The 23,074-nt window shown below is 47.7% G+C and overlaps 1 protein-coding gene across 1 annotated transcript in view; it reads left to right on the top strand.

The window, feature by feature from the left end:
• Nucleotides 1-22,065, top strand: part of TLN2 (talin 2) — a 254,331-nt gene extending 232,266 nt beyond the window's left edge. Inside the window, 7 exon segments of the mRNA XM_060259753.1 lie at nucleotides 4,055-4,160; nucleotides 7,428-7,552; nucleotides 12,662-12,787; nucleotides 14,604-14,666; nucleotides 17,264-17,446; nucleotides 18,433-18,558; nucleotides 20,695-22,065. Coding sequence (XP_060115736.1) covers nucleotides 4,055-4,160; nucleotides 7,428-7,552; nucleotides 12,662-12,787; nucleotides 14,604-14,666; nucleotides 17,264-17,446; nucleotides 18,433-18,558; nucleotides 20,695-20,823 — 858 coding nt within the window. The 3' untranslated portion in view covers nucleotides 20,824-22,065.
• The last annotated feature ends 1,009 nt before the right edge of the window (nucleotides 22,066-23,074 follow it).

Here is a 23,074-nt window from a genome sequence, read left to right as displayed (position 1 = left end):
TCAGGTGTGTCCTGGGTTAAAACCGAAAATTTACAACAAGGTCCCTAAGTGGGTCTCACCGACTGAAGCTTTTATTCAACCAACACTACTGTCATCAAATATGATACTTCCATATGAAGAACTGTTAAAGACTAATGACGAACTGAAAACACAAGAAGGGTTATTGACCTACAATGTTACTCTCGACTGGTGGACCAGGCTTCAACTAGAGTCAAGATATGCTAGAGACAAAGTAACAGGATTTATTACTGATCAACAAGGTTTTGATAAAATTATTTTGGGTCCATGCCAGCATCTAATAAAGAGAATTGATTCAATGCTTCTTCAAATGAAGCTAGAAGAAGAAGAAGATAGTGGATTTATATCCCGCCCTTCACTCCAAAGAGTCTCAGAGCAGCTCACAATCTCCTTTACCTTCCTCCCCCACAACAGACACCCTGTGAGGTGGGTGGGGCTGGAGAGGGCTCTCACAGCAGCTGCCCTTTCCAGGACAACCTCTGCCAGAGCTATGGCTGACCCAAGGCCATGCTAGCAGGTGCAAGTGGAGGAGTGGGGAATCAAACCCAGTTCCCCCAGATAAGAGTCCACACACTTAACCACTACACCAAACTGGCTACAAGATGAGAAAGAGTGAAAGATACCATGATAAAGTGGGTGCAAATTTTGGACCATAATATTGAAATAGGGGTGTGGGGAAACATTGTTGGAAATCATATATAAAACTTACCAGAGCTATTACCTTTAAAGAAAACATTTATAAAATGTTTTTATAGATGGTATATAACGCCTGATAAACTGTCTAAAATGTATTCTACTGTATCTAACAAGTGTTGGAAATGTATTTCCCATGTTGGCGCGTTTTATCATGTGTGGTGGACGTGATGAAAAAGTATTGGATTGCGGTACATGATATGTTGCAAAAGATATTGAAAATCCATATACACTTTAAACCGGAACTTTTCTATTGAGTATTCTACCGATGGACCCTTTGAGACAGGACAAACATTTGATGATACATATTATCACTGCAGCAAGACTTTTGATAGCACAAACCTGGAAACATCATGAAACTCCAAAGAAGCAGGACTTGATTCATAAAATATTAGAGACAGCTGAAACAGATGCCCTTGCGCTTCGTCTTAAGGGTAGACTAATACGAGACGAAGAGAACCCTTGGAAACCCTTTTATAAATGGATGAAGACACAAATTTGACTCTCATATGACACGTAATTCCTCAATTTGGACACTTTAGTGTTGATATTAGCAAATTATTAGGTATAATACAAAGATTGTAACTTTTATAGACTATGAGAAACGTTTTGTAAATGAATGATGCAGAGTTTATATCGAAATAACGTTATTTCCCTTCCCCTTCCCCTTTTTGTATTTCTTTCTCCTATTTCTTAAAACTCTAATAAAATATATATAAATCAAAAAAGACACCTGAAAGACTGCAGAGAACTGCTTCTGGTCTGAGTAGACAATCCTGACCTTTGATGGACCAAGGGTCTGGTTCTGTACAAAGCAGCTTCGTGTATTATAGGGGAGAGTCCATGGCTTAGTGGCGGAACGCCTGTTTGGTATGCGAAAGGTCTCGGGTTCCATCTCCAGTTGAAAGAACCAGGCAGAAGGTGACATGAAAGACCTCTCTACCTAAAACCCTGGAGAGCCGCTGCCTGTCTGAGTAGACAAGACTGACCTTGATGAACCGAGGGGTTAGTATAAAGCAGATAGACCCTCTGCCTGGCATGTGGAAGATCCTAGGGTCAATCCCCGACATCTCCAGTTAAAAAGAGTTAGGCAGGAGGTGATGGGAAAGATGTCTCTGCCTGAGACCCTGGAGAGAGCGCTGCCAGTCTGAGTAGACAATACTGACGTTGATGGACCGAGGGGTATAATTCATCGTGAGGCCGCTTCACGTGTCCTTCAGGAGGAGTCGCCCCCAAGAATCCCTAGTTAGGATCTGCCCCCTTCGCCTCTACCCAGCCTAGCTTATAATTTGAGCAGTGTGGTGGGATTCCAACGGGAATATTTGGTATGCTTTCCCTCCCACGCCTTCAATTTGAGAGTTGTTGATGTCGTCTGTCTGTTCCGTGCGGCACGACACAGGAGAAATATACCCAAGTAGCTGTGTGTATTTCGAGATGCTTCAGCTGTTTGCAAAGATGAGCTCCGAAAGAGATCCCTTGGGTGTCTCTGCTCAAAGGGGGAAACTGAACCTGGAAACATCCCAACCCCCTCATTAAGTCCCCCTCCCTGCAAGCATGTGCGGAAGGCTAAATTATGAGCAGCATTTTGCTGTCCTGGGACAGTCAGTGTTCCTCACGACCCCTATCCCTTTCTCTGCCGCCCCAAAGCCATCGGGGTTGTAGTCTGGGGAGACCCCGGAAGCTAAGCAGGAGAGTGGATCTCTTTGGGGCCAGAGTGGGCGTTTTCTAATGTGACCTCTGCAAGGCCATTGGAGAGCAGGGAAAAGTACAGAGGAGAGTGGCCAAGATGATTCAGGGGTTGCAGCACCTTCTCTCTAGGAAGAAAGGCAGATGAGTCTGGGGCGGGGTGACCAAACTGCGGCTCAGGAGTCACATGTGGCTCTTTCAGACTCTCAAGACCCCACTACCCCATCGGCTGGTTTGGAGAAGGCATTTGTCTCTTTAAATCACTTTGCCAAGCCAGCTAGCAGCTTGGAGAATGCATTTAAAGTTACTTCCTTTCTATCTCTCACCCATCTATTTTCCTCCCTTCCCTTCCCTTCCCTTCCCTTCCCTTCCCTTCCCTTCCCTCCCCTCCCTCCCTCCTTCCTTCCTTCCTTCCTTCCTTCCCTCCCTTCCTTCCTTCCTTCCTTCCTTCCTTCCTTCCTTCCTTCCTTCCTTCCCTCCCTCCCTCCCTTCCTTCCTTCCTTCCTCCCTTCCTTTCTTCCTTCCTTCCTCCCTTCCTCCCTCCCTCTCTTCCCCCCTTCCTTCCTTCCTCCCTCCCTTCCTCCTCCCTCCCTTCCCCCTTCCTTCCTTCCTTCCTTCCTTCCTTCCTTCCTTCCTTCCTTCCTTCCTTCCTTCCTTCCTTCCTTCCTTCCTTCCTTCCTTCCTTCCTCCCTCCCTCCCTCCCTCCCTCCCTCCCTCCCTCCCTACCTCCCTCCCTCCCTTCCTCCCTTCCTTCCTTCCTTCCTTCCTTCCTTCCTTCCTTCCTTCCTTCCTTCCTTCCTTCCTTCCTTCCTTCCTTCCTTCCTTCCTTGTGGTTCTCGAACATCTGACGTTCACTCTATGTAGCTCATACATTAAGCAAGTTTGGCCACCCCTGGTCTGGGACTTTTCACTTTAAAAAAGAGACAACTAAGGGGGGGGGGCATGATAGAAGCTTATAAAATCCTGCAGGCGGCGGAAAGCTGACAAAGAGAACTTTTTCTTCCTCCCCCAAAAGACAAGAGCTCAGGAGCATCCAGTGAAGCTGATAGGTGGTAAGTTAAGGATGGACAAAAGGAAATACTACTTTCCACGGAGATTAAAATGTGGAATTGGCTGCCGGAGGATGTCGCGATGGCCACAGGAATGAACAGCTTTCAAAGGGGATTAGACAGAATTATGGAGGAGAAGTCTGTCAGTGGCTACTAGCCATGGGGACTGAGGGGAACTAAGCCTCTGAATCCCAGAGCCAGGAGGCCACCTCAGGGGAAGGCCTTGGCCTCTGAGCCCTGTGGTTGGACCTCCAGAGGAACTGGTTGGTTGGTGTGAGATGGGATGCTAGACTTGACGGGTCACTGGTCTGATCCAGCAGGGCTCTTACGAAGGCCTCGGCCTCTATGCCCTGTTGATTGGCTGTGCAGATTTTTAAGAAGAGATTTTGTAGCTGGCTCCGCCTCCTTCAGCAGCCATTTTGTGGCTGTGCCCGCCATGCTGTGTCAGAATACCAGCGGTACCCAGAGGCCCAGAAAGGTTTTGATCCCTGCTTTCCCCAGCTGAAGTACGTAGCCACAAAGAGGGACAACACAGAAAAAGGACCTCGAACAAGTGCCAAACAGGGCAAGCGCTGGGCATCAACTTCTGCTCTCTCTTTTGCCCATAGACTATTCAGAAGCCCACTCCAGAGTCCAAGCAGCCCCTGGCTTCCTTGTCCAAACGGGTCGCTGGCGCCGTCACGGAACTCATACAGTCCACTGAAGCGATGAAAGGTGAGTTGGGTGGTTCTTTGGCCGTTGTTCTCAAGCGAAGCAATGAATCCCCAGAACTTAGAACGGCATGTCATTAGTCCACAAGCAAATAAATATGAAGATATTTCTCCACGGCCTCTCCACACGTTTCTGAGGTGTCACAACAAAGTAAAGTAGGGAGTCAAATCTCACAGCCTAAACATTTTAAATACTGCAGCAGGGACAAAAAAGAAAAGAAAAGATTCAAACTGGTAGTATCGTAATGAAAGCTGCACAAAAAATAAAAACTTACAGCTGAAAAGCAGTCTAAGATGAGGCAGAAAAGACGAAGACGACTGCAGGTTTATACCCCGCCCTTCTCTCTGAATCACTCAGTTCGGCTTACAATCTCCTATATCTTCTCCCTCCACAACAGACACCCTGTGAGGTAGGTGGGGCTGAGAGGGCTCTCACAGCACCTGCCCTTTCAAGGACAGCTCTGTGAGAACTATGGCTGACCCAAGGCCATTGCAGCAGCTTCAAGTGGAGGAGTGGGGAACCAAACCCAGTTCTCCCAGATAAGAGTCCGCGCACTTAACCACTACACCAAACTGATGGTCTTGTTTCAGAGGGCAGCTGTGTTGGACTGCAGAAGAACAGCTAGATTCGAGCCCAGGAACACCTTAGTACCAATATTCCTTCTAAGCTGTGGAGACTTGTGAGCAAAAATTCTACTTTGTGAGCTGCTAGTACCGGCATTAAAAGTTGTGAGCTGCTGCATAAATTAGTTTGCTCTGGGGCCGTTTTTCCAGAGCTAAGACAAAAATGTGTGAGCCGGAGTATAAAAAACAGTGAGCTAGTTCACACTAACTCAGCTTAGAGGGAACACTGCTTAGTACCCCAAAAAGTCTTGGGGAAGATCTGGCAGTGAATACTAAGGGCCTGTAGCTACCGACAGACTAACACAGCTATTCATCTTGATCGATTTTGTGATAAGTTCTAGGTACTTTGGGGGAAGGGTTCCGTTTAGCTTTAATACAGTTTAAATTACTGTACTTTATTCTGTCGTGGAAGTAAGATGAAAACCTGGCATTTTTAAGGATGCCTCAGAGGGGGAGCAGGATATTTTTATGTGGATCCTCCAAGTCCAGAGGCAGTCTATCTCTGCATTTCCATTCCTGGGGACCAACAAGAGGACTGGGAGCTAAATCCTCCATTCCCTGTTTGTCGGTCTTTGCGGAGGCATCTAGTTGACCACTTCAGGAAACAGAGTGCTGACTTTAAAAACTTCTCTCCGTTGATTAATAGACATGAAGATTCAAGACCTTAGAAGCCTTGCTTCCGGGCATTGCTCTCCTGTGCAATGGGGGGATTCATTTCAGCGGTTCGTTTGCTGACTATTTTTCTTGGTCGATAGATCCCCATATTCAAAGGGCGTTTTTGTTGGCCTGCTTTAACGTGCTTCCTTCTGTGTTATATGGGAGATTTTAAAAAATACCTTTCTTGGATAGGCTCTGGACCTGTAGGTTGAAGGAAAATGAAGGAACGGACCACGTACTTTTATCCTGTAGGTTGGGATGTCAAACATGCAGGCCGGGGCAGGGGGAGGGCGAATCAGGCCCCCGGAGGGCTCCTGTCAGGCCCGCCCCTCAATGTCATCTGCTTCCTTCTCCCTCTGTTGCTTCCTTCTGCATCACTGCTTGGTTTGCCAGGCTTGCTCAATCGCACAGGAGCTACAGAGCAAAGCTCCTCCCTTAGGGAGAAAGTGGGGGAAGGAGAGCTGGCTTTGCCAGGCTCTGTCAATTACACAGCAGAGCTACTGAGCCAAGCCTCACTTCCTTCTGTTGGCTGAGGCTCAGCAAGCCAAAGAGGTGGATTAGGCTGAGTGTGTGTTTGTTTGGGTCTTTTATAAAGTTCCTATCTCCTGACCTGGCATGACACACGCAGCAAATGAGTTTGACGCGCCTGCTGTAGATTTTACTGTGATTTACGTGCTTCTTATCTGGATCCTGTACTGCAATCCCTGGAGAGCAAATCTGGTGCAAGTAAGAGAGTGAATTTACCAGCCTCCAATAAGGCTGAAACCATCAAAGGGGTGGCAAACTTCCTTTGCTGTGCTTACAGGAGGAGAAGTCTGTTTAGGATGTTAAACTAACTAAAACAATTTCCCTGTTTCCTTGATTCGCCACTGTTGTTGTGCCAATAAAGGCTCTGTGACTCTGTGACTTCTCTCAGCCCCCCCAGTAGGGCTGTTCTGCTGGCCTTTCCTCTGTTGCTTCTGACACCACGTTCGTCTGTGGTGCCGGAACCGACTGTATGTCCCCAAAGCAGCTGCCCCAGCCCTTTCTGTGATGCCTTTCCCTCTGGAGAGCCAGTTTGGTGTAGTGGTGAAGTGTGCAGACTCTTATCTGGGAGAACCGGGTTTGATTCCCCACTCCTCCACTGGCACCTACTGGAATGGCCCTGGGTCAGCCATAGCTCTGGCAGAGGTTGTCCTTGAAAGGGCAGCTGCTGTGAGAGCCCTCTCCAGCCCCACCCACCTCACAGGGTGTCTGTTGTGGGGGAGGAAGGGAAAGGAGATTGTGAGCCGCTCTGAGACTCTTCGGAGTGGAGGACAGGATATAAATCCAATGTCTTCATCTACCTCACAGGGTGTCTGTTGTGGGGGAGGAAGGGAAAGGGGATTGTGAGCCGCTCTGAGACTCTTCGGAGTGGAGGGCAGGATATAAATCCAATATCTTCATCTACCTCACAGGGTGTCTGTTGTGGGGGAGGAAGGGAAAGGAGATTGTGAGCCGCTCTGAGACTTTTCGGAGTGGAGGACAGGATATAAATCCAATGTCTTCATCTACCTCACAGGGTGTCTGTTGTGGGGGAGGAAGGGAAAGGGGATTGTGAGCCGCTCTGAGACTCTTCGGAGTGGAGGGCAGGATATAAATCCAATATCTTCATCTACCTCACAGGGTGTCTGTTGTGGGGGGGGGGAGGAAGGGGAAGGAGATTGTGAGCCGCTCTGAGACTCTTCGGAGTGGAGGGCGGGATATAAATCCAATATCTTCATCTACCTCACAGGGTGTCTGCTGTGGGGGAGGAAGGGAAAGGAGATTGTGAGCCGCTCTGAGACTCTTCGGAGTGGAGGGCGGGATATGAATCCAATTTCTTCTTCTTCTTCTTCTTCTTCTTCTTCTTCTTCTTCTTCTTCTTCTTCTTCTTCTTCTTCTTCTTCTTCTTCTTCTTCTTCTTCTTCTTCTTCTTCTTCTTCTTCTTCTTCTTCTTCTTCTTCTTCTTCTCCTCCTCTCCCCAATCCAGGCACTGAATGGGTCGACCCAGAGGACCCCACAGTCATTGCCGAGACGGAGCTGCTGGGGGCCGCAGCCTCCATTGAAGCCGCGGCGAAGAAACTGGAGCAGCTGAAGCCCAGAGCCAAGCCCAAGGTGAGCGAGCGATTAGCCCTCTTTCCAAGGGGCCGTCCTCCGCTAGGAGCAAGTCCGGTCGACAAACACTGCCTCTAGAGCTCTGCGGTGCGGTTCCTGCCGCCCGATGGTGGTGGGAGGTCCCATCTGGGTCGCAGCCAACTTACGGCAACTCCGAAGGGGTCTCGAGGCAAGAGGTAGTTTGCCATTCTTTGCCTCCGCATAGCGACCCCGGACTTCCTCGGTAGTCTCTCATCCAAGGACTCACCGGGGCTAAAACCTGCTTAGCTTCTGAAATGTGGTGACATTGCGCTAGCGTGGGCCATCCAAATCAGGGCAAGAGACGGAGGTGGTTTGCCATGACTTGCCTCTGCACAGCAACCCGGGTGGTCTCCCATCCAAGTCCTAAGCAGGGCCCACCCTGCGTAGCTTCTGAGATCTAATTGGATCAGGCTAGCCTGGGCCATCCCAGTCAGGGCAGATGAACAGAGGTGGTTTGCCGTTGCCTGCCTCTGCGCAGCAACCCTGGACTTCCTTAGTGGTCTCCCATCCAAGTACCAACCAGGGCCGACCCCGCTTAGCTTCTGAGATCTGACAAGATCGAGTTAACCCGAGCCGTGCGGGTCAGGGGGTCGGTGCCGTCTGACAGAACACAGAAAGGGATTTGCGGATAGCAAACGTGTACAAAGCAGAATCCCTTTAGTTGCATTCTGCTTTCGTGACCTCGGTCGGCTGTCGGTTTTGAGTCGTAAGTTCAGGGTTCCGGTGACGATAGGGAAGGGGGAGAGACTGAAGATGTCCTGACTGGAGGCGGCAGTGGTGCAGTCAGGATGCAGGGATCGGGGCCAAGGACGAGGGGTCTTGTGCTTTGTGGGGGAAGTCTCCCCCCCCCCCCCCAAGCTGGCTTCAGCAAGACATTTCCGGCTTCTCTGCAGATTTCTGGACCTTCACCAGGTGGTGCCCAAATGCCACTCATTTTGGCTGCATCTCAGGAGAAGTGGGGGATGTGATTTCCCGGCATCAGAAATGGCATTGAAAACTCACCGCCTGAAATCTTTTCCGTGCCGAGGTTGAAACCTGAAAGTGTCAGCAACTCATTAAGCCTGCGTAAACCTTGAAATAGCTAGGATTCCAAGACTCGGGAGGATTTCCAGGAGGGATGACTCAGGGGGTGTGTGAGCCGCGGGACCTCTTTGTTTTGCAAGTTTCACATGGTGTGCAGGATATACACGAACCCAAATAATAGGGCTGAAGGTCTAACCCAATCTACCTCACTTTTGTGGGATATGCCTTTTGGCACGGTGTTTAATGCCATGACATCAGTACGCATGGCCTCATATAGAGTTGTGTAAGCAGAAAAATAGAGCAGTCTCTGCCCTCAAGGAGCTTACAGTCTGAAAGAAGGACAAGGGAACAACAGATGAGGTGGGGCAAGACAAAAGGGTAGGGAAGGTGGAAAGGGCTGGTTAGGCATACTTTGAATTTTCTATTAAACTCTCAGCTAAGTTTCAGAGGGTAACAGTGTTAGTCTGCAGTGGATCAGCTAGATTTGAATCCGCTACCGCACCTTAGAGACCAACAAGATATCTCGTTGGTCTCTAAGGTGCGATTGGACTCGAATATGGTGACTCTTAGCTAAGACGAAGCAAAACCTTTTGGCACAGATCTGCTGCGTAGAGAGTTTGTGGAAACACGCATGTAGGCCGAAGGGCTGAGCCGGGAAGGCTGAGAAGAGCTGTGGCTCAGTGGTAGAGCATCTGCTTGGCATGTGGAAGGTCCCAGGTTCAATCCCCAGCGTCTCCAGGATCAGATAGGATGCGATTTGAAAGACGCCTGGAGAGCCGCTGCCGGTCTGAGTAGACAATACCGACTTTGGTGGACCAGAGATCTGATTCAGTGTAAGGCAGCTTCACGTGTGTTCATGCTACCCTGGGGTCTACGCGGCATTGCAGGAAACGGCAAGGTTCAGTAGTAGCAGAATTCAGCTTTGAGGAATTGCAGTGTTTCATCTTTGAAAACGCAAGCCCTTATGCAAGCGTGTGTCCAGTGGAATCTAAATTTGTGAAAGTTACAGCAGGATTGGCTCTTCTCCGTGAGTGTCAAAAGCAGGAGAAATTAGGTAAAATAAAGAAAAAGTGCAAGCCAGCTAAACTTGCATGTAGATAGACAGACAGACGGACGGATGGATGTTGTCGCAGAAATCGAAGCAATCTCTGCACATCTTAATTTTGTGTGGGGTATGTACGGCCTCAGCATAAGCTGCCCGTGAATTCCGTATTACAGTGGCGGCTCTCTTTAAAATGAAGTCGAAGCAGTTTGTGGAGGTGCCTGGAGGACCAGGGGCAGCTATTTGAGGCAGGTATTTGTGAGTTTCTGCATTGTTCAGGGGGTTGGATTAGATGACCCTGGAGGTCTCTTCTAATCTATGGTTCTTTGACCACAATATTGTCTGTTGCCCTGAGGTATTTGCTGCGCTCCTCAAAATATTTCCCCATTCGAAATAAGAATTAAACGTTCAGAGTAACATTTTTTTTTTTAACGGATGGCTTTGCCTCTCGTGACAGAAAGCAGAATAAATTTTGTTCATGATTTCTGCTGGAGAGCAGTTTCTAGCCCCGAGGTGCTTACGAACGGGCTTCACCTTCCAAAAAGCATGGCTGGAAGCACAGTCTGTCCTCTGGAGTGTTTTCATCTTGGCCTCCCAGTTGGCTTCAGCATTGAAAAGGGGAGGGAAGGGAATGGTGTGGGGGGGGGGGACAGATAAGGTTTACCCCTTTCCATCGTGAGCGTTCAACACTTAAATCCGTATATCTCAAGCCATGTCCTAACCTGGATGCCCTTTTCCTGCAGGGCTCTGTGTGATATGTTTGATATATTAGGTTGTTATTTAGGCCAACTATATATCAAACATTCCTACAGGGTCCCGCTCTGTCTCCGGGGTTGTATTTTTTAAAAATTCTTCTGTACAGTGTCAGGAGGCAAGCTTGAAAGAGCACGCCGTAATTGGCAAAGAGGCTTAAAGGGCTTAGAAGACTGCTGCAGATTCTCTTCCTTTTCAATCCAGTTAAAAGGATACGCGCCCAGTAAATGGCTCCTTCTCGCGAGTGTCTTGGGAAGATGAAGGACTTGGAATTCATGGCCCCGAGCTGCGTTGACCACCATTTACTTTTTTTTAGTAAAAAGATGATAAATTCATGATTTAGATGATAAATCCATGATTTAGATGATAAATCCATGTTTAAATTCAGGTTTATCAAAGACCTGTGAGCCATAAGTACTAAAAGGAACATCCGTGTTCGAAGACTGTATATTTCCGGGGTCAAAGAGTCAGGGGAGAGCATCTCTTTCAACTGGCTTTAGTAACAGGATGCTGGACTAGATGGACGTTGGCTCAATCCAGCCCAACAATTCTTCATTTTAGATGCTGTCGAGCTTTGCCCAGGGGGGCAATTGGCCTTCCAGATAAATGTGTTAGGGTGGCGGACAGTCCCGTACGTGCAGTTTTCTGTTTTCAACATCTGTCTTGTAAGCACAAGCATCCGTTTGTCGCAAGTGAGCCCATTTGTCTGCAGCAGGGGTGGCCAAACCGTAGCTCATGATCCACATGTAGTTCTTTCACACATATTGTGTGGCTCTTGAAGCCCCCACCGCCACGTTGGCCAACTTGAAGAAGGCATTTTTCTTTTTAAATCACTTCTCCAAGCCAAGCCAGTCAGCAGCTTGAAGAAGACACTTAAAGTTGCTTTCTTTCTACCTCCCTCCCTCTCCATCTTCCTTCCTTCCTCCCTTCCTCCCTTCCTTCCTTCTCTCAAACAGCTGACATTCATGTCTTGCAGCTCTCAGACATCTGACATTTATTCTATGTGGTTCTTACATTAAGCAAGTAGACCAAGGCCGCCTTTGGTCTACAGCAAGGGCTGACTTCTTAGCCTGCTGTCCTTGCTTTTGAAAGCTAAACCTCTGGTCTGGAGGGGTTCTGCCGAGGCGTTTGGAAAAGAGATGATGCGAACACAAGAAAAGCCGTAGGATAAGGAGAGAGAAATAAAGACAGCCCAACTGATTCTCTTCCTGGAATTTTGAGGTCTGTTTAGAAATGGCTGAACTTGCTAGGCCCGCGACTGCAGTCAGCTAGAACGGTGAATACTGAGGGCCTATAGGTAAAACTGACTTGCTGTTTCAAATCAGCGCCTGTTCTCTGCCGTTCTTCTCTCTGGCCATCTCTCTCCCAGTTTTCTTCTATTCGCTTCCTTCCTCTTGCCCATTGCCTATCCCAGCTAGGGTTGCCAAATCCAGGTTGGGAAACTCATGGAGATTTGGGGGTGGAGCCTGGGGAGGATACAATACCCTAGAGCACGGGATACAATGCCCTAGAGCCCACCCACCAGAGTAGCCCTTTTCTCTGGAGGAACTGATATCTTTTACCTGGGAGATTGCCCATGCCCAGCTGGAGGCTGGCATATCTACTCCCAACCCTCACTTCCGTTTGCATCCCTTGGTCTTCCGCCTTTTCAAGCCTAGCTTTTAGCATTTGCTGGGCCCTCCTCCCTGCTGAACACCTCTGTGACATCAGGGCAATCCCAGCCAATCAGCAGCAGCAAACCCCTTCCTTCCTAACAGCCTTGGTCGCAGCTGCCAGTTGGTGCCTTAAGTAGCACAACTGGAGAATGCAGATTGGCAGAAAACTCCTGCATGTGGGGGACAATTCATGGGGTCCTGGAAGCCACAAAGGAACAGATATTTGTCCCCCCCCTGTTGTTTTTCCCAAGGAAGCCAGAATGCTTTGCTGCTCTCTCCTCCTCAAGAAGGACGTTGAGCCTCTTTTGCCGGGTTGCCAAAGTCAAAGTGCCGGGTTGCCAAAGCGAATCGCTGAAATTTCGAGGGTGAATTTTTGAGCCTCTTTTGCAGTCGAAGTGCCAGGTTGCCAAGTGAATCGCTGAAATTTCAAGGGTGAATTTTTGAGCCTTTTTTGCAGTCGAAGTGCCAGGTTGCCAAAGCGAATTTCTGAAATTTTGAGGGTGAATTTTTGAGCCTCTTTTGCAGTCGAAGTGCCGGGTTGTAAAAGCGAATCGTTGAAATTTTGAGGGTGAATTTTTGAGAGCAGCCAGTGACGGTCTTTTCCTCTGGTTCCAGCAGGCAGACGAGACTCTGGACTTTGAAGAGCAGATCCTAGAAGCCGCGAAGTCCATCGCAGCTGCTACCAGTGCCCTGGTCAAGTCAGCCTCCGCCGCTCAGAGGGAGTTGGTGGCGCAGGGGAAGGTCAGTAGACGCAAGTCGACTTGGGGGGAAACAAGTCACATGACCGACATGACTGGCTCACATGAGAGCAAATGGGGTGTGGGGGTTCAGTGGGTCAGAGTAGTTATCTGGGAGACCCAGGTTCGAATCCCCGCTAGTACCGTGGAAGCTCTCTGGGTGTCCTTGGACCAGCCACATATTCTCAGCCTGGTCTACGCCAGCTTTGGGTGTATAAATGAATTAAATAAATGAAGACAACGAGAACAGCATGTGCTGTTGTAGCCAGGTCGATCCTGGGCCGGAGCAACATTTTTAAAAAAATCTCCTCAGCCGATCAGATCTCCAGCAGCCAATCAGAAGTCCTGCTGGGCAAAAGCTCCATCCAGCCCCACCTACTTTCTAAAAACATTTGGTGGGAGACAGGAAAGGTGTTGGGGGGCACCATGTTGCCTGTGGTCACCAGACTTGGGGTTCCCTGCTCGACATATGTTTTCCCATGTAGGGATTAGGAAAGGCTGTGGGAAGAAGAGGAGATTGCGTTGATATTCCAGCCTTCACTCAGAGGCTCAGAGCAGCTCACAATCTCCTTTCCCTTCCTCCCCCACAACAGACACCCTGTGAGGTGGGTGGGGCTGAGAGAGCTCTCCCAGAAGCTGCCCTTTCAAGGACAACTCTGTCTGAGCTATGGCTGACCCCAGGCCATTCCAGCAGCTGCAAGTGGAGGAGTGGGGAATCCAACCCGGATCTCCCAGATAAGTCCGTTGGCTTAACCCTGTCATTCACTTGGAGTCTCAGAGGAGCTTACAATCACCTTCCCTTCCTCTCCCCACGACAGACACCTGTGAAGTAGGTGGGGCTGAGAGAGCTCTGACAGAAGCTGCCCTTTCAAGGACAACTCCTGCGAGAGCTATGGCTGACCTATGGCCATTCCGGCGGCTGCGAGTGGAGGAGCGAGGAATCAAACCCGGTTCTCCCAGATAAGAGTGCGCATTTAAACACTACGCCAAACTGTCATTCCCCTCATGTTCATGAGATCCGAAGAGGCCCCCATCTTCTATCCGATCATCTGCTTATTTCGCTCCTTTTGTTTGCAATTTAATGTTTATCACCAAGAACAGGTCTTAGCATAAATGCTCCCCCAAAACACACCTGAGTGTAATTCCGTCCCTCCTTCCCTTAATGCATCTCAATAGTGATAGATGGAAAGGTCCCGGGGGAAGTTGGCGCAAATCCCTGCTCAGCCATCTTGGTGATTGGGACCAGTAACGTACCTCAGCAGGTGGCGGAATTAAAACAGTGTTGCCGTCACAAAAGCAGAGAAGCTAGCCGCGTTCGTCTCAGTGTTCCTTCTAAGCTGAGTTAGCACAAGCTAGCTCACAGTTTTCGAAGTCTCTGGCTCACACAGTTTTTGTCTTAGCTCAGCCCCAGAGCCAAATGAATGAATGCCGTCGCCAAATCGCTCACTCACAACTCTGTAATGCCAGTCGCTCACAAAGTAGAATTTTTGCTCACTAAACTCCGCAGCTTGGTGGGGAGCGTTGGTTAGACTGTCGCTGCAAAACAGTCAAAGAGTCCAGCTGCGGCTTGAAGGCTGGCAAATCTTATTGTAGCATAAGCTTTTGAAAGACACGGCTCTCTTCAAAGAGAAAAGAGAGCTGTGTTTCTCGAAGGCTTGTGCTGCAATAAAATTTGTTAGTCTTCAAGCTGCTACTGGACTCTTCGACCGTTTTGCCTTCACAGAAGGACATCTTAGGATCCTTGGAAGAAAGGTTGATGCACCGATGTCATGAGCAATAAAAGAGAATCCTCTTCAAAGTTATCTAAACTGTCTTTCTAGGTTGGGGCGATCCCTGCCAATGCAGCTGACGATGGACAGTGGTCTCAAGGACTCATTTCTGCGGTGAGTAGCAACTTTTTGGTTGTAGGCTGGGCCCCCAAGCCCCAGGGGGAGGGGCCGTGGCTCAGTGGAAGAGCCTCTGCTTGGCATGCAGAAGGTCCCAGGTTCAATCCCCGGCATCTCCAGTTCAAAAGACCAGAGAAGAGGAGTTTGAAGAGATCTCAGCCTGAAACCCTGGCTCAGGGGCCACACCTCTGCTTGGCATGCAGAAGGTCAGCAAATATCGGGACCACGGAGGTGCGGCAACTGGGAAAAAAGCCAACTCTATCCATTTACGAAGTATTACGGTATAACGAAGCAGTCTTCACCAAATCACCTTCAGTTTCCAATAGGTTTAAAGATGCCATGCAATAATGCAGTTGAATAACCATCCGGAGTACAGCATAGCTTCTGTCCACAAATCATAATAATTTTCTAATAAAGCCCAACGATAAAAGAACCGGTCCAATTTCGTTTCAGATATACTATCCTTCTTCAAAGGACCATCTTGTCATGTTCATGGAACGCCTCTACCAATTTCTATCCATCAACATTCAGTTGCATTCCAATAGAAATTGGTAGAGGCGTTCCAATAGAGATTGGTAGAGGCGTTCCAATGGAGATTGGTAGAGGCGTTCCAATAGAAATTGGTTGAGCCGTTCCAATAGAGATTAGTAGAGGCGTTCCAATAGAGATTGGTAGAGGCGTTCCAATAGAGATTGGTAGAGGCGTTCCAATAGAGATTGGTAGAGGCGTTCCAATAGAGATTGGTAGAGGCGTTCCAATAGAAATTGATAGAGGCGTTCCAATACAAATTGATAGAGGCGTTCCAATAGAGATTGGTAGAGGCGTTCCAATAGAGATTGGTAGAGGAGTTCCAATAGAGATTGGTAGAGGCGTTCCAATAGAGATTAGTAGAGGCGTTCCAATAGAGATTGGTTGAGCCGTTCCAATAGAGATTGGTAGAGGCGTTCCAATAGAGATTGGTAAAGGCGTTCCAATAGAAATCGGTAGAGGCGTTCCAACAGAGATTGGTAGAGGCGTTCCAATACAAATTGATAGAGGCGTTCCAATAGAGATTGGTAGAGGCGTTCCAATAGAGATTGGTAGAGGAGTTCCAATAGAGATTGGTAGAGGCGTTCCAATAGAGATTAGTAGAGGCGTTCCAATAGAGATTGGTTGAGCCGTTCCAATAGAGATTGGTAGAGGCGTTCCAATAGAGATTGGTAAAGGCGTTCCAATAGAAATCGGTAGAGGCGTTCCAACAGAGATTGGTAGAGGCGTTCCAATAGAGATTGGTAGAGGCGTTCCAACAGAGATTGGTAGAGGCATTCCAATAGAGATTGGTAGAGAAGTTCCAATAGAGATTGGTAGAGGCGTTCCAATAGAGATTGGTAGAGGCGTTCCAACAGAGATTGGTAGAGGCATTCCAATAGAGATTGGTAGAGAAGTTCCAATAGAGATTGGTAGAGGCGTTCCAATAGAGATTGGTAGAGGCGTTCCATAAACAAATACAAAAAACAAACAAAAATATCACAGAATGCCGGGAGATTTTGGCATTTCAAGTCTACTGAACCCATGAACATGACAGGACGGTTCCTTGAAGAAAGATAGTGTATCCGAAACGAAATTGGACCGGTTATTTTATCGTTGGGCTTTATTAGAAAATTATTATGATTTGTGGGCAGGAGTTATGTTGTGCTCCGGATGATTTTTCAACTGCATTATTGCATTGTATCTTTAAATCTATTGGAAACTGAAGGTGATTTGGTGAAGATTGTTTCATTATACTGTGTTACTTTGTCAACGAAGAGAGTTTGCTATTTTTCTGGGATGCAGAAGGTCCCAGGTTCAATCCCCAGCATCCCCAGCTCAAAGGATCAGGCCGTAGGTCAGGGTTGGGGAACCCTTTTTATGCCAAGAGCCATATGGATATTTATAACATCACTCATGGGCCATAAAAAATTATCAACTTAAAAAACAATGCTCCACCGGGGGAGAATGATTCAGGCCAGCAAAATTAATGCAAATAATTGTTTTTCTATTTGAAGTCATGTGGGGAGAGCTTAATCTGGCACACACACACACAGCCCACCGCCCTAGGCAAATGCATAGGTAGAAAAAGCCCAGCAGGAACTTAGTAGCATATTAGACCACATCCCCTAATATTAGCATATTAGGTCACACTATCTGGGATAATCAAGTGAAAACTGAATTGTGACAGTAACTTTTCCAGGTCCTACAGCAATTCTGGCCGGCCAGCCAGGTCCCAGGGAGGCTGCTGCACAGTACATCTGGGCCCTGTGATCCCTGCCTGGCCCTGGGAAGGCTGCTGCACAGCGCGGCTGGGCCCCACGATCCTTGCTGGCCAGCCAGGCCCCAGGGAGGCTGCCACATGGCTCGGTTCAGCCCAGCAATCCCCGAGGGCCACAGCAAGTGACCTCGAGGGACGTATACGGCCCTCGGGACAGAGGTTCCCCAACCCTGCAGTAGGGGATGAGAAAGACATTTCTCTGCCGGAAACCCTGGAGAGCCGCTGCCAGTCTGAGTAGACAACATTGACCGTAACTGACCAGTTGTCTAGACGTGAGCACCATCTTTTGTTGTGATCCTCCTCTCAGGCCCGAATGGTGGCGGCCGCAACCAGCAACCTGTGCGAAGCAGCGAACGCTTCGGTCCAAGGCCACGCCAGCGAGGAAAAACTAATCTCCTCGGCCAAGCAAGTGGCGGCTTCCACAGCCCAGCTGCTGGTGGCTTGTAAAGTGAAGGCAGACCAGGACTCGGAGGCCATGAGGCGGCTCCAGGTAAGAACGCTCAGCACGTTGGGAAGCCTCCGGAACCTTGCAGAGAGAGAGGTTAAGGTGGGCGGCCATGTTGGTCTGTCCGTAGCAGGAGAAAAGAGCCCAAGTCCTGTCGCACCTTCAAGACTCGCAAAATTTGTGGCTGCAGGGGAGGAGCTTTCGGGAATCACTGCTCACTTCTTCAGGTATCTGAAGAATTTTAGATCAAGATGCAAGTGTAGATCAAGATGGGCGGCCATGTTGGTCTGTCTGTAGCAGGAGAAAAGAGCCACAGTCCAGGAACACCTTCAAGATTGACAAAAATTTGTGGCAGGCAGACCTTGAATTCAGCGGGAGCTTACAAGAGCGCAGCTCCTGAACCTTTCTGATAGCCCTCTTCCCCCTCCCCACCTACCTACCTTCTCCACTGAATAGTAGATGCAGCTACATAACAGTTAGGAGAGTGAGTAGCCAGCCAGCCACCGGGGGCTTTGCCACGGCCCCAGCAGCCCTCATTAACCCCTGGAGAAGTCCACACCTCCCTTTCTCCACTTCTTATGTGATTTTGGACGGCAGGTAGCTTGCTGGTTTTTTGACTGTGGGGGCGAGGAGGCCAAGGAGAGCCCCAAGTGAGCGAAGCCTGCTTGGGCTGGCTGGATCTCTAGCCAGCCCAAGCAGGTCTTGCTCGCCCGGGGCTCTCCTTTCTTGCGTCGGGTTGCTTTTGGCTGGGGGGGGGGGCGCGGTGGCATATACTAATGAGCTCCATCACCTATTTTTCTACAAAACGACCCCCGTTGGCAGGGGAGGAGTTAGTATGCTCCTTGGTACGTTAGTTTCACTTTCACTTTTGTTTTAGTGGGTAGCCCAGTAATGCCTTCGAATTTGGATGCGCTGGGCACACCATTAGAAAGCCCAGGTGCCGCTTAAGGGATTTTCTTCATAAGGCAGAGTAGTCATTCGTGAATACAGGTCGTGGAGACGTTTCATGTCGCCGCTTCGGTCTCCTCTAGGCGGCGGGCAATGCAGTCAAACGAGCGTCGGACAACCTAGTCCGGGCAGCCCAGAAGGCGGCATTTGGCAAAGCAGACGACGACGACGTGGTGGTCAAAACCAAGTTTGTGGGGGGCATCGCACAGGTGGGTGCGAATTTTGGAAAACAATTTTTATTCTACTGCAATACATTGTAATAATTCTCATCTTTTATTTTAAAAAAACTTAGTATCAATACATTACATTTCCACCTCCCTCCCCCCCCTTTTCGTGACCTCCACCATTTTGATTAAAATACTAAAAAAGAAATAAAAGGTAATTTTAACATTGTAAGAATCTTCATAAAAAAACCCTTATAACTATGATAAAATAAAATAAAAACATTTACTATGAATTTCATCCGTCTTCATTATAATCCTTTAGTCCTTTGTCCTTATCATAAAAATAAAATTAAAAAGATATATATTCCCATCATCTCAGTTTAAACTATAATCCATATCAAATTAAGTTAAAAAAAGATATGTTCATATACTCTCATTCTTTAACTACAGTCCATTTACTATTCCCCTGGCGTTCAACTATTGTCAAACATCCTTTAACCTTCCATTGTTTTTCAACGTTTTTCTGGAATTTTCCCCCAGGTGGGTGCGAATCTCTGCCTTGTCTGGTGCTGTTTTTTTAAACGTGTGGGTGTGTGTTTGATTTTCTTAAAAAAAAGGGATACAGAAGGGGGAAAGGGCAGGGCTTGGATTCAGCAGGAGCTCACAGGAGCACAGCTCCTGAACCTCCGTCCAGGGTCTGCGTGCAGCGGGGAGTTCTCTCCCCGCTGCACACAGATCCCGGGGCATATGCCAATAATATATGCCACTGAGCTCCTGCGCTTGCAAGGCTGGGTAAAGCATCTTCTTAACCTAAGTTTGCATCAGGATTTATTGTTTTGCATGATTCTTCTTGGGAATAATTGGTTATTTCTCTTGTACCACAGAGGTAGATTGACTATACTGCATAGGGCTAGTTACGGTTCTTATCGTCTTGAGGTTTGTCTCATTACATATACTAACCCACCTTCCACTGTACTTTAATGCACCCTCTTTTTCTAACGGCTAACTTATATTATTTCTCTTTTAGTACAGTGTATCAGGATATTTGGTTTTTTTGGTTTTTTTGTATTGACATACTCAAATGTCTTATTGCATATACCAACCCATCCTCCACTGTATTTTAATGTCTTCCTTTTTTTTCTAATGGCAAACTGTAATGGATGTTATAACCTCTTGAGAAACCATGCCCTCTATTTAAACTAACAAAGCCAGAATGTTACCTAGATTTATGGCACTTCGCACCTACATTTTTATCACTCTCCAGTGTTGTTTCAGCCCTGCTTTGTCCTAACACTGATCCCTATTTGTGATTCTCTTAATCTGCGAAAAACATTCCCATGATTCCACACTGCCCACTTATATTAAGAATCGCTGCTTCCATTCCCACTTGTCTGATGATGTCTGCTTAAGAGCGTACGAAAGCTTCCATTCCGAATAAAACTTAGTTGGTCTTAAAGCTGCACTTGTCTACTGCTTAATTCAGTATAAGGCGGCTTCATGTGTTAGAAGGAAGGTGTCATGGCTCAGTGGCAGAATGTGTGCTTGGCATTTAGAAGATCCCAGGTTCAATCCTTAGCATCCAGCTAAGGCAGCAGGTGACATGAAAGACATGAGACCCTGGAAAGCCACTGCCAGTCTGAGTAGGGAACAGAAGAAGACCATAGATTTATACGCCCACCATAGATTTTTACACCCATAGATTTATACACCCTTGTCTCTGAATCAGAGTCTCAAAGCGGCTTACAATCTCCTTTATCTTCTTCCCCCACAACAGACACCCTGTGAGGTGGGTGGGGCTGAGAGAGCTCTGACAGAAGCTGCCCTTTTAAGGACAACTCTTGCGAGAGCTCTGGCTGACCCGAGGCCATTCCAGCAGCTGCAAGTGGAGGAGTGGGGAATCCAACCCGGTTCTCCCAGATAAGAGTCCGCGCACTTAACCACTACACCAAACTGAATAGTGACCTTGACAGACCGACAGGTCTGATTCAGTGTGTCGGCTTCGGGTGTTCTCGAATTCAGAGCTCGCTTCAATCAGCCTGAACTAAAGCCCTGTATTGCATTCTGAAAATCCTGGGCATTCGATACAGTGAATGCGCAAAGTGATAGTGATATGTTTAATTCGTCATCTTTTAATCCCTTCACACGGCAGCATAAGTGTTCACCTCCTGTTGGCTTTTCCAGATCATTGCAGCTCAAGAAGAGATGCTCAAGAAGGAACGGGAGCTGGAAGAGGCCAGGAAGAAGCTGGCCCAGATCCGGCAGCAGCAATACAAATTTCTCCCTACCGAATTGCGGGAAGACGAGGGCTAAGCTGCCCAGGAGGCGTTCTTGAAGGAAACGAGCCGAAGGGGCTCTTGCCTAAATGGGTTGGGGCAGGCTGTTCTAGACTCTTCTGCTGAGGTGCATTGGTCCACCGACGGGTTATGGTACAGCGTTGCGATCACCCCCTTCCCCCTTCCTCTCTTTGATGCGTCTCAGGAGAAAGAGAGAGAGCCCCGCATTTCTACAAAGGGATTATAAAGTCAGTATTATCTCATAACCTGAAGTTTTGACCTATTTATTACTCTGTTTGACCTGTGTTTAAGGACTCTGGTATCATATAATACGTAGGAACCCAGTGTTAAGTCTTTTGTCTCCAATAAGCTACCCAAATGGCACGGGGGCCGGGAAGGTCACGTCTTCTCTCTTTCCTTCCAAGACTTAAGGCTCGAGGCAAGAACCAGACGTATGAATGTTTTGTGGCCTCACCGAGAACATTTTTTCAGTCACGCGGTGCCCTCTCGGATCAGAGGAGCCTTCTCGGTACCTGTTTGCACTAGGAGTATTCATTTCAGCACATTTTCCGTGGTTGTTATTACCCTGCTTTTGTACAGTATTGGTGGGGGGGGGGGCGGATTTGGGTTTCTGGCTCGTGAAGGATTTTGAGAGCCTTCCTGGGTTTTTTTTTTTTTTTAACGAATAATCCAAGGAAGAGAAACGGGGTGCGTGTGGTTTTAGAACTCCAGGTTCATGAAGGAAAATGCCTTTTTGTTGTTTATATACCTCTCACTTAGGTGACCCAAGAAGCAAATTCTCAGCATTCAAACTGCATTTACTTCCCCTCTTGTTTATGTGAAAGGCTGGTTTATACCATGAGGTTGGTACAGATCCCGACAAGATGCTTGGCTGCCCTTAAGGCCGGTGGGATGCCAGAGGTATGCCAACAGATACCGAATAACATATGCAGGGACAATGTTCAAGCCAAAATTGTCCAGAACAGCTGCTTGAGTTGTCTTGGATAGTTGAGCCGACCCTGGATCACAGTGGAAAGAGCAGGGAACCACGGGGACTTGGAAATATTTATCTCCATTTATTCTTCCTGTGGCATCTTTTCTCCCTCTCTTTACACATCTGTAGGCCGTGCACAAGAAGTCAGAAAATTCTTTTTTTGAACTGTGAAGGAAAATATTTGGGAATTGCAAGCCGGCGCACTAAAATAGCGCTTTTCCGGTACATAGTCATGACATTTGTATCTAAAGAGCAGCTTCCAGAAAATAAAAATAAAAAAATCTGTCGTTCCAAAGGTACTGTAATATTTTTCCTCTGATAAGGAAATAAGACCTCAGGCCAAGGGTGTTTCTTTACAAAAACAAAGGTTGGTACATTAGGGTTTGTAGAATCTTTCGGGATCAAGTGCCGTGTTCTACTGGAGAAAGTTTTCCTTCCAGACGTTTCGTTCTCAGCTGCGGAGAACATCCTCAGTGGCGTTGCAGCCGGAGCAGGCGCTCTGACCTTCTTGGCTGCTGTGCATTGAGTTAGTTGGTTAGATTGCCAAACTGTGGAAACTGTTGACTGAAAGCTTATAGCTTGACTGTTCAAATCTTAATAATTCTCGGAAACAGAGAAAAATACCAGAGAAAAGGGATTGGATTGTGAAAGTTTTATCGTGGAGTGAGATGGATAAATTAACTAACACTTTAAGAGACTATGATTTAGACATATTCAAAAAAGGAGTGGAAGAAATTTAAAGGATATATGGAGAAAGAGTGGAATGTAAAAAGACATTGGACAATTTTTTAGTATTAATGAGAGAAGAAAAATATTGAACTTTGATCGGTTAGCGGTACCTTTATAATTGAATTTAAATTTATAACTTCGGGGAAGTCAAATACTGGAGGGAGGGGGGGGTTGAAATATCATATGGGTTAGTATAGAAAAGAGACGATTAAATATTGTAACCATATGTTATTAATAAATTGTTAAAAACACAATAAAAGCCCCGCTTGAATGTGATCAGAAATTTTCACTTAAAAAAAAAATCTTAATAATTCTCTACCGTCTTCAGACAGTGGCAAAAAGCCCTGAAACAAATTTTCTCCATTCTGCTTGCGGGAGTTGCTTCTGTTTCCCAGGCCCCTCTGAAGGTCAGGAAGTCAATTTCAAATTATGTCTGTATGTGGCCCAGTTGGTCGCAGCAGCGGGCATCCGTACCCGCTGACAGAATCTTGCAATGCATCAGCGGACATCCGGCGTGAGGCCTGCCTGTCTGTAGGAAGAACCTGCGGCTCGGCAAGGTGCTAAA

The sequence above is a fragment of the Heteronotia binoei genome, chromosome 19 (assembly GCF_032191835.1).
Source record: "Heteronotia binoei isolate CCM8104 ecotype False Entrance Well chromosome 19, APGP_CSIRO_Hbin_v1, whole genome shotgun sequence".
NCBI classification, from domain to species: domain Eukaryota; kingdom Metazoa; phylum Chordata; class Lepidosauria; order Squamata; family Gekkonidae; genus Heteronotia; species Heteronotia binoei.
This window is presented reverse-complemented; position numbering and strand designations above follow the sequence as displayed.